Source organism: Nestor notabilis, unplaced genomic scaffold, assembly GCF_000696875.1.
Source record: "Nestor notabilis isolate BGI_N333 unplaced genomic scaffold, ASM69687v1 scaffold24570, whole genome shotgun sequence".
Taxonomy (NCBI): domain Eukaryota; kingdom Metazoa; phylum Chordata; class Aves; order Psittaciformes; family Psittacidae; genus Nestor; species Nestor notabilis.
The window spans coordinates 1-11,875 of NW_009911871.1; the positions used below are offsets into that span (position 1 = coordinate 1).

General features: G+C 45.6%; 1 protein-coding gene across 1 annotated transcript; it reads left to right on the forward strand.

The window, feature by feature from the left end:
• Positions 1-3,898: 3,898 nt before the first annotated feature.
• On the forward strand, positions 3,899-8,682 carry LOC104400399 (glutathione S-transferase theta-1; the record flags this gene model as incomplete). The annotated part of the gene is made up of 4 exons (XM_010016781.1): positions 3,899-3,986; positions 5,066-5,216; positions 7,363-7,539; positions 8,482-8,682. Coding segments are annotated over 4 exons (617 nt in total), but the record flags the coding sequence as incomplete, so codon positions are not given.
• Between the last annotated feature and the right edge of the window lie 3,193 nt (positions 8,683-11,875).

Genomic DNA, 11,875 nt, shown 5'->3' on the forward strand with positions numbered 1-11,875 from the left:
GGCAGGGTCCGGGCTGAGCCCCGGGCCGCTGGGCCCCGTCCGACACCTTGGTCAGAAGCGCCCATCGCTGCGATTCCCGGGTCGCGCAGCCCGCCGGGGTGTGTGTGTTTTGCTCCCACGGCCCCGTTGCCGCTCCGGGTGAGGAGCAGAAGCTCCGAAGAGCATCTCGGCCCCTGCCCTGGCCGAGCTGCGGCTCCTCGGGGAGCTGAGGAGCTGCCGAGCCGGTTGGGACTGCTCCATAGGGAAGCTCGGTTCGGTCCGTTCCCGGTAAGCAGCGATGTAGGGGCCCTGTCCCTGCTGAGGGCATGTCAGCCTTGTTTGGGAGGCTCGGTATGAGCCGAAGGAGGAACCGCTGGAGCCCTGGGAGGCAGCAAAATGCTGGAGCTAGTGGAAGCGGGAGATCACCCCCATATGGGGAGGGATGCAGATGTGCAGAGCTCAGAGGATAAGCTCAGATAACCTGTGGTCTCACCTTGGTGGCCTCTCAAGACAGAGACCCATCTTGCCTGAGGAGGGTGAAACAGGCCAAGCCTGCCCAGACTCACGCAATCAGAGCTGAATCTGCTCCCAGTCCCTAGCAGCGCTGCTTGGCCCGTTGGGAGGAAGGCACGGGCTGGATCCTCAGGTAAGCTGAGCGATTCTAAACACACACTCTCCGGAGGTGCTTCAATAGAAGGATCTGACCACGCAGCTCATTCCCAGAGCAGTCTCACAGCTGTGCTGCATCTATTTTTGTGGATCCCCAAGGAATGTTCCTCCAGCCATTTCTAGGAAATTAGTCACAGTGGCAGCCGAGGAGGAGCACTCTGGTAATGGTGTACTTGGCAGAAACACTCAGCTGTTCGGACTTGTCCAACTGTGTGACTATTGCACACTTACACACTACACTTTCCTAGTCAATCGCTACTTTTTTGCCTAAGGCAAAGCGTAGTGCTTGGAAAACCTTGGTTGAGGAGATGATTAGCCAGGGGCATAATTGGCAAATAGTTTGTTTTGTTTGTTCATTCCTTTTTTCCCTTTCTACTTCTGTAAAACCTTGTCTACTGCTCTTTTTACCCACCAGTCAGTCTCCTTCCCTGCACTGTGACTTACACTTAAGAATTCCTCTTGTGGGCAGCCTGCCCTGCTTTTTGACAGTGTATGCTTTGCTTAATAAATTTACTCCTCAAAGCCCAGCAATGCACACAGTGTGCGTGTATGTACATATATCGTTGGGGGACATCAGGAAATTACACCAACTGATCCAACTGATGTTAAACAGCTTCCTAAGTCGGGTCACCATCACAGAAATGATAAACATGGGTCAGTCACTTCACACAACTAAACAAAAGTGCTGGCTCTGCATGCTGGAAGAGAGGTAAAAGCTTACACTCTGCTAAATGGCAAATACAAATGTTGGTCTCAGTCAGTCCCAATGAAGCAACCTGGAGTTATTGTTCAAACCAAGGCTTTTATCAGTTTCCAGCTCAGTCACACACAGGTCTTTTAAGTCTCTATGCAAAGACCCCGTATGAGGCAAAGCAAACAAGGTGCCATTGCTGGGCTGCAGTGCAGTCTAACAGACACTGACCTACTGCCCAACCTGCTGTAATGACATGAGGCACATCGGAGGACCGGTATGTTCAGTATTCCTGCTAGGACTGCTGCAGGACAAAACCAGGCAGAAATCTGATTCAGGCTGCCTTTGCCCACTGCTTACATCTCATCCTTGTTTCTTGGCTACCTTGGATAATAAACACAGCAGAACAACCAGCCAGCATGGTCTGAGAACTAACTGCTCTTTAGCTGTGGGTATTAGTGACCTGCCACATTCTGCCACATACTTCCAAGGACCACTTGAACTTGCATATCTCACCAGAGCTGGGTGTGTGATGACTGCTGGCCTTGGGAGCCCTGCTAAAAGCAGAGGGCCAAGCACCTTCCCAGAACAACACCTTGCCTGACACTAGAATTACACAAATTTGCCTCACTGTTTTTATCATATAAACCATGGGTGCAAGGCACTTTGGCCTTCTACTTTGCCTGCTGGCTTGATCCTGGGGGTGGTTTTATTTATTTAATATTTGAGATTCTCAATTATTAGGCTTAACTTGCACTTTCTGTCTGGCTCTTATTCCTAGGAAACCATTTCTTCCCACCTCTCCTGACAGTGTTGCCTGGTTCTGCTGTGCACATGGAACCTCTTACCCAGCTAAGCTGGATGGAGGCCACCATCACCACACGTAGCCAGAGACATTTCCCAGTGAGATGGAGGGGACGGGTTTGAATCCCTTCAGACAGCAGAGGGATGTGAACCTTGGTCTCCAATGAAGCTACTTATGCTGGAATTTTAAAAAGCATTTCTCAAAGAAGAAACAAGTAGAGGGTAGTCAGCTAGAAAGGAGACCAGGGTGGTAATGTTTGCTGTGCTCGATTTGTCTCGTTATGTGAAATCAATATTGGGGAAAGTAATCTGTGATTTGTAATGCAGCAATCTTCCTTTCTCCCACCCCTTCCCAAAGCCAGCTGCAAATAAACTTGATAGTCCAAAGGCTGGTTTTATTTCTTAGAGGCTATTCCCTGCTGCACATTTGTCCAGTAAAGCAGATGCTGTTGCTGCCTCCTGAATGGGGGCAGATAGTTCTTGGGGATGCAGATCACTGTCTGTTAGTTAATGGCCCTTATTTTTGTTTGGAACAAAGAGATTTTTGTACAAGACCTCCTGCTGGTCTTGCCAATTCCATCAGGATTTGCACTGTACATGTGATGTCTCCTTCTAGTGAGCACTTAGAACAAGCAAAACAAACAAACTCCTCACACTTAGGTGTTCCTGGGCTTTTGTACAATTCCCTGGCATTTAACTGCTGACTGTCAAGTCCAGTGTCTGCAGCAGGAAACCGAAAACCTGACTAGGCAGTCAGCTGTTAATGCTTCCTGTGCTTTCTTGATGGAGGTAGGTTGACCTGCAGAGTGAGGACTAACACAGAGCCAGAAATAATGCAGGGCAGAGGTGTCTGAGCTTCCCTGCCCCTTGCCAGTGTCCACTGTGGCAGAGTGAGTTATTTCATGAGTTGTATTTCTGGCATTCATGTTTTTCCCATTCCAGCAAAAACTCTGGGAATATCCTCAGCTGTGTGTCTGCTGAGGGATCAGCTCTGTTGACAGCAGTTACTTTGTTTATAAATGCTCAATTCTCTCTGCTCTTCAGAGGCAAACAAACAGGAAGAAGATTTTGCTCGTGTGCCATAAGGCAGCTGAGTTACCTGATTAATGAGCCACTGCAGTGACCTCTATGGGCACAGGGCTCTTCAGTTGCTCTTCATCACAACTCCATCCTAGCTGGAACCAATCACATTTACAAACTGCAGGAAAATTACTTTGGTTTGGTGCTGCCTGTGGGAACAGAAGCAGGAGCAGCAACCACCTGCCCTTGTTAGGATGCTCTGCATGCAAACCCAACTTTTCCAGACCCTGCTTCCTTAGCAAATACTACGTTTTGTAGGTGCTCAGCTGTCTTCATCCTAACTTCTGTCTTTCCCCTCCCTGTCTCTAAAGCTGTAGAATACTGTTCTCAGGTCAAATCAGCTGTTCCTGGTTATCTGTAATAGTGTTTTCCACATTAGTATCTTCATTCTGGTATCTTAATGCCCCTCAGGAGTGATTTTTTCAGGAAGTTTTGTAAGTATTACTGAGTCAGGCAAAAGAATTCCTGTATAGAAATGTGAACTGCTCCATGCCACATGCCTGGCCTGAGCCAACTGCCCTCAGCACATAGCTTTTACACTGACTCTTCAATTGCATTACCTTTTAATTGTGAAATATGACCATACCACAGTTCACTGGCTGAGGGTTGGCTACAGGTATTCCGTTTATCATTCACTAGCAGATACACTTCTAACCTCTGACTTCATGTTTGCAGGGCCATCAAATAGCCAAGGAGCTGGCAAAGTCAGCCTCTTGAAGAAAGTACCAGCACTAAAGGATGGAGACTTTACCCTAGAAGAATGGTAAGAACTCAGTCCTTGCAGCTCTTTGGTTACCAGTAACCTGTGCAGCATTTAAGAGACATCATTCCCACTGAGGATCACAGAATTCATGAACATGCTGGTTATTTTCAATAGTATAACCTCATTTGCTCTGTTTCCATTTTCCATTTGAATTATCTTTCAGAATGCAAACAAACCAGCTGACTTCACTTCTTGGTCTTACCCTGAATGCATCAAAATGTGATTATAAACATTCCTGGGAAATGTTTACAGCTTATAAAAATCCCTTGTACCCTGGGAAAGATCCTGTTTATCCTAGTTAGTCGTAATGGCCAAGTAAACACCTACAGAGGTAAAAATTAGGGTTTACATTGTAAGATTCATATGGAGACTGGTTAATGGTGTCATAATATTGAAATAATTGAACTGCAGCAGTATCAGCATAGCAGGAGGATCTGCATCTTCTTCCATTTTGTCAGCATAGGATTTTCTGTGGTGTCTCTTTTGTAGTAACAGCCTACAGATTGCTGCAGGTGATTTCTCCTGCCGATTAATGAACGTATAAACATCTGGATACACACAAAAACGTTCTGTAGACTTTCCTTGCTGGGACTTACACTGACTTCAGCGGAAGCTGCAGGCTAGATACAGACCTGATGAAAAGGCATCATAACCAATGGGTTATGAAACTCTCTAATGAGAGAGTTTCATTTCATACACAGGCATATAAACATGCACAGGCCTCAGAGAGGTGGATCAGAACAGTTGAGGAGCAAGTGGAGTTAGCAGTGGTGATGGATGATTTATCAAGGTTTATTGTTTGTTCACCCCCGTACTGTCCGGCAGTGCTCTGCACCATGGAACAGTGCTGTGATTTTCCAGCAGGTTAAAGTTTTCACAGGATCTAAGGTGATTAAGTGCTGCCTGATGTCCATGTGAATTAGATGCTTATCTGTGATCCCTAGACTCCAGCAGAAATCCTGATCTGAATGCTTTTTAGTGGAAGAAGCAAGTTCAGAAAGGACAGGAGAGGGAGCTTAGGTGAAAGCATTCTGCATTGTCACTCCGTGCCCCTTTTTGTCTCGTTACTTTCTGAGCAGCACTGCCATCCTGCTGTATCTGAGTCAAAAGTACAACACACCCGACCACTGGTACCCATCAGACATACAGAAACGGGCCCAGGTAGATGAATACCTCTCATGGCACCACACCAACATCCGCGCTAATGCTCCTAAGACCATGTGGATCAAGGTAAGGAGACTGAATGTTAAAATGCGAGTAAAGCCATGTTTTCCTGGCAGAATACTGAGCATTTGAACAGCCCCAATTTGGAGAGAGTTCGTCTCCAAATGAAATAACATATCCTGAAATAACAAACCTAGCCCATTCCTAGCTGAGGGGGGCTGTCAGACAGGGAGCTGTTCCCAATTGCTCAACATCAGGATCTGGCAAAAGCAGCTTCAGTCATTCTGTGACAGGTCTGGTACAGAAGGTCTCAAAGCCCAACAGACTTCCATTGCCTGGATTTGTGAACAAATATGTAACAGATTGGATATTGCCTCCAAGGGCCTCTCCCTCACTGCACAGCTGTGCAGAGTGTGCACATAGGCAGAAGTTTTGCTTCTTTGGCGAGCATGTGCTCCGTTGCTGGCAGCAGCAAGGCTTGCATTCTTCATACAAGTCCCTGCAGTCCCATCTGGGTGGAAAGCCAGAAGGAGCCTTCTGCTTCCAGCACACTTAGGTACTTCTCTGAAACAGAAATAGAACAGAGACACAGAGATAACAGCAACATTTCTTTATTCAGTGTGGTCAGATGAACATACATTTTTGGCAAAATTGTAAGAATCACCCTGAGGCAGAAAATCACTCACTGTCAGATGATGTTGCAGGGCATTTATTTCCAGCCAACTCACCAGGCAGTTAATGCAACTATCCTTGGAGAGACCAGGGTGCAAAGACAGCCCTTCAAGTGAAGCTGTGGTATGGAATTTCAGGGTTGCTAGTAAGCAGGTAAGAACTTCACTCTTCCTGTGTAAGGTCTGCCCTTGTTTGTGCCTAACAAAGCATATCAGGACCAGCCTTTTGGTTTAGTGACACTTGAATTTTTGGCTAGAGAGCACAGAGAAGCAATTCAAATATGAGTCAGATTCATACAAGAAGCAGTTTCTTCCAGTCTCTGGAGGCTGCTATTGGGAAACGGAAAGAAATCCAACCAATTGCTGTTGCTAAGTAGATAACCCAGATACAGAAAAGATCCTCAGAATAACTGAAAATAGGGAAACATATAAAGCCACCATGTAACACAAGGCATATTAGGTAGACATGGGAGAAGATGGACTGCTCTGAGATATGGGAAAGGAAGAAGATGGTGTTTCATGTGATTATATTCATGCACAATTAGAACCTTTTAGGAAGAGAGGTGGCCATGAATTTTCTGGGGAAATAGATTCCACATGTATTTGGCAAAAATCCTAGCTTGGATTAAGCAGTCCCAACTTGAATTGTTGAAAATACCAGCAGTAAGTAGAAATACAGTCCACTCCCACCAACGGAAATTTGTATCCTTAATTCTTCTCTAAATAAGCTATGTTTCTTTAGCTGTGGTAGGTGGAGGCACATTGCTGTTAAAAACTGTGGGCTCTGATAGTGTGTGCACCTCTGTGAATGATGGAAAATCTCATGGAAAGGCAACCACCACCCGTGCTAGCAAGTCTGTGGAGACAAGGACCACCCTTTCCATAATTACTCTGGAAAAACTTCTAGTGCTTTAAAGAATGATGCTTGGGAGGCCACAGAAGGGCTGGTGTAAAAATGGTGCTTACCCATTCCCAGCCTCGCTGGCTGCTGTCACGCAGAGGAAGCTATTTCCTGCATTGCCAGACAGTGCTGACACACTCCAGTCCTTCCTACGCTCCCCACCGCAGCCACCACCATGCCCTCCTTCCCATCACCCTGCCTGCAGCACCTGGCCACACAACAGGGTGGATATAGGGTGGGCTGGGGTGCAGGCAGCCTGCTGAAACACAGGACACAGCAGAGCTGACTATGGCAGAGATGTGTCTTCCCTGGAGCTGTTGCTCTTTTTGTAACCCACCAAGGTGGAGTGGCAGGGCACAACTGCCAGGAATCAAATTAGGTGAATCCTTGATTTTGTTCTGCACATTGCTGCCCATTAGCTGGAGGTTACTGTCACAGCAGATCAGCCTCTTACTTATGTGCTTTCTGTCCACGAGCTACTCATAAGTATAGCAGTCCCTGAAGCTCTAGCATCATCCCCTCCTGCAGCTTGGCTGCAGGATCACTGACCATCATGAGTTCATGGGGTGTAACTTAAGTGACCACCACCAGATCCATGAGAAAATGGCTGGCTGTACTCTTAAATTCCTTTTCTCCTCAGGTGCTGATTCCCCTCTTCACAGGGCAGCCACAGCCCCCTGAGAAACTCCAGGAGGTTATGGAGGGGCTGTTCGCTTCTCTGAAGCAATTTGAGGAGAGGTTTCTGCAGGACAAGGCTTTTATCATCGGGAGTGAGATCTCTCTGGCAGATCTTGTGGCCATTGTGGAGCTGATGCAGGTGAGTGCTGGAATGTGGTAAGGAAGGCTCAGTGCAAGGAAAAACAGATGCTGCCGGGCAGGGAGGGGTGCAGCATGTGGAGAGAGGAATGAGGGTGAATCTCAACACAACTAAGACAATGAGAATATGGGAGTGGGTTTAGAAAAGCAGTTTAAAAAAAGAGAGGGAAAAGAAAAAATGCTGGTTGCAACAGATCTCTTCTGTTTCTCTCCTCTCACAATACTTCTTCATCCTTTATCATGACGTTATTTTTACCCTCCAGAGAAGGAGGTGAGAAGCAATAGCAGACAGGTCTGATGAAATAAGAAAATGATATTCATATTCTATTTCAGATGGTACTTGCTCATGCAATGTTCAGAAGACGCAAGACTGATTCTCAAACACAGGCAATCAAGTCTGTTACAAACTGGTTGTTTCTGCCAGACCAGCAGGGCCAGGATCCTGCAGCCCAGAAGTGATTCCTTCTGTATCCCAAAGACTGAAAAATAGCAGTTCTGCTTCTCTACAGCATTGTGTTTCAGAGAGTGGCACAGGCAGAAAGTAGAAGTGAGGTAGATGATGTCAGCTAAGACATAAGTTCAGTTAAATACTTAGTGTTTTGTGCGGGAGTTTTGCAACACTCCCTAAGGCGAACTGTGCAGTTGGCCCTGGAACTGTCAGCCCACCATATCTTCAATGCTGCAACTGTAAATCTCTGACAAGTGGTAGGCATCTCTGCTGCTCATAACGGCTGTTCTGGAACTCAGGAATTTACTTGTAAATGCCCTTTAAAATACAGGCCAGCTTCTCTGTCCTCCACATAGACACACCCAACCGGAGATTTCCCTCCTTCCTAGTGCTCCTCTACACGCTCATCTCCATTTTTTCCCCACTTTTGGTGCCTGTGGTCTTGGTGAAGTGACTGCTCGATGCCTCACTGTTGCTCTCTCCCCCTTTCTGCAGCCTGTGGGAGTTGGTTGTGACATCTTTGAGGACAGACCTCGGCTGATGGAGTGGCGCAGGCGGGTGGAGGATGCTGTGGGGAAAGAGCTTTTCTTTCAAGCCCATGAGATGATCTTCAATATCAAAGAACTGAGCAACATTCAAATTCATCCACAGCTGAAGGAGTATCTGGCACCTGTGTTGATGGAGATGTTGAAATGAATTAATCTATCTTACCATTTTTCATGCCCCTTTTGTTTTAACCTCTTCTCTGACCTCCAGTTCTACATGTAAGTGGAAAGAGCACCACAATTCTAACACAGAAATTGCAGAGTGTTTCTTCCCCCACCAGACCTTTCTTGTATCTTTATGCATGGAAGCTGGGGAAGGTTTAAGACCTGAAACATTAAATTTATACAGAAGGCTGAGGCCCTACAGGTCACTTAACATGTGCATCTGAGTTTTATTTCAGCATCACTCTTCTCAGAGATGGTAGTGACACAAATGGTATTTCCTGACAAAAATTTAGCCAGCCTACAAACTAGAAACATTGGGGAACTGTATAGGATGAGAATCGTTGTTTTCATGTGATTTTAACATCTGCAGCTCCTTCTCAAGTGGCAAGCACTGCAAAGCGTGTCTTATCCTCACCTTCCCAGCACGTGTCTACACAGACGGCACAAAACTACAGGTGGTCACAAAGTGAAGTTTCTTATTGCTGAGGCATCTTGCTTGGCTGTCCATGCACGCTCCACACTTCTATTTGCCTTTACATTCCTGTAAGAAGTTTCCTCATCTACAACTGTGAATCTTCGTAATTCCTTGGTTGTACAACTGCTCCTCATTTCTGGAAGCCCGGGTTTCTTTGGTACTTGGTCTGCCCGTACACATGATAGGGGCTGTTCTTGGAGATACGTGCAGTAAAGACCAAGCCACTTGAAAAAGCTGATGGTGGCCACAGCCTTTGTTTAATTGCCTAACTTAAATACTCTTGCTATTATATAGGGAATACTATGAGAGAATGAATTGACAGTGATTACTTGAAAGATATAATAGCAACCAGATTGGTTTTGTCTGTGGTAAAGCTGCAATAGCAATCCACGTTTCTCCCAGAAAATGCAGAGGGGGAGTAATCTAGACATGGTCTTCTGGGACTGTTTTGGATGGAAGTTTACCAAGTAAGTCACCCTGTGCAGCTGAAGGAGTAAGAGAGATTTTGTGGCATTGAGCAACAGACACCTCACAGTAAAAGGACAGAGAGTTGTTTTGGAGCTTTGGGGCTCTTTTTCTTGGCAAATACAAAACCCTTTTGTACTGCAGTATAATTTATGAGGTAAAACTGAGAGGATCCAACCATTTCTAGTTTTTTCAGTTGAAAATAGCAAATCGTAAAGGATGCAGAAACCGCATCATATGCACATATCTCTGCATATTTCCATTCATAAGTAGTTGTTGCCTCTGAACCTTACCCTGAAACCCTTGCTTAAGAACTCTTCCTGTAAAGAACAGGACAAAATGAGTAAATAATCCAGGAATTGCTTCTCTCACTAATCAAATAACTTGTTTTCTCTCCAGTACTACCATGTCTTGGCTAGTGACTTTTCTGCTGATAAGTTCTATAAAACCTGATGTGTTCTGGTGATGTTTTTCACTAATGTTTCAGTACTAGATACTACTGTTTTAGTCCAGAGCCTAGGGAGAACTTTAAATTCCCTGTCTGAAAAGAGAATTCCATTATATACTTCAGCTTCCATGAGCAGGACATTTTGTCTTGTGATTGTGTTCTCTATAAAGACAAGAGACCTGACTAAAGGCCCTCTCTTTTCATGCACCAAAATACTAGAAACAGGCACATGATTATTCCCATCCTTTCCTTTCTTCCCAAGCTGAATAATATGGTTTTTATTGATCTTTTATTCACAAAATATTGTCTACAACTGAGTTAAATTTTAAATGGGAAATGGTTGGGGGTTTTTATATATATATCTATAATTTTGAGAGTGGAATTTCTAAGTGGATGATGACACAGGCAAATGTCTGCAGGAGGGAAAAAGCTGCCATGATTTTCCAAGGGCTGAGCAGGTTTGAGACTACTTGCTGCTGTGCTGTCCTGTTTTGGTTGTATGTTCATCCCCCTACAATCATTTTAATTGCCAGCTTCAAGACAGAAACAATAAACCAAATGTCTTTTGTCTAATAAAAACTCTGTGAGGCTGCGAACAATCTGCCATTCATATGATGAGCCATCAAGAGTGAAGGAGAACACATATCATTAAAGATGTTTGTGACAGTCCCATGTTCTGTTGTAATTTCTGACATCTGATGACTTGAATCTGTTATTTTCCCTTTGGAGGCTTTCTAATACGCTGGTTTCTTGCCATGTGGGGTTTTTTTGGCCCTGGAATTGGAAGGGACTTAGTATTTAAAGGAATGAGGAACAGAAAATGGATCCTAACTGGCATCTTACTTGGAGGTAGTGACTCCTAGTGATCAGGCAGTGGTGGGCTTGCACCTGGGGTTTGCAAGCTGGGTGAATACCCCCACTGCTTTCATTTCAGTGACAAACTTGGGATCATCTCTTCTATTTACAAGATAATATCTGTAAATTTACCCTCGAATCTAATGGTTTTCCTGGGTTACTTTTTCTGCTGCTTTCCTGGATTTGAAGGCATGTCTGTGTTACAGCTTATGACCACAGGCAGCCACCGCCTGCCTGCCCGCCATGTCCCATTCCCTCTCTGTCTGTGTCTCTCGTTACAATCTCTGTCCTAGAAATCTTTTTCCAGCCTTATCGTTGTCTGGTTTACACACACAGCTCCTTGTGCCAGTATTGTCTTCATTAGCACCAGTAAAGGCCAAACAATTTCTCCAGGGAAAAAAAAAAAGCGCAATTTCATCAGTTTTCATTAGAGTTGTCTAGAACTGTAGAAAACCCAAAAGTACAGGGCCGATTTTCACAACAGTGCTGTGCCTTAAACAAGATGCCCTTTTAGTCTAGCTGGTTCACAATCTTTTGTTGTAAATGAGCATGTGTAATGCTCACTGGACAGTTGCTGAGCTTCTGAGAAAGCTCTGATGTCTAGACTAGACACCTCTGATCTGCAGATGAGACTGTCCCTGTGAGGCAGCCCGGGGGGCCTTGCAGTGCATTCTTAACCCTCCCTGTGCGGAGGTGTCCATTGCGCTGACCAGAAACGTCTTCCACTTGCAGCAAGGACTGTCACAAAACTCGTTCAACCCATCCCTCAGTGAGATGTGAGTTTCTGGCTCTCAGCGTCTCTAAATCACATCCCAGCAAAGCACAGTGTCAAAAGCGAAGGGCCCGAAAACCACCTGGGGCAAGCCAGGGAACACCCGAAGGCTGTGGCTGTGGAAGCGCAGGGCGCTCCCGCCTTGCTGCAGCAGCCCCGGGACC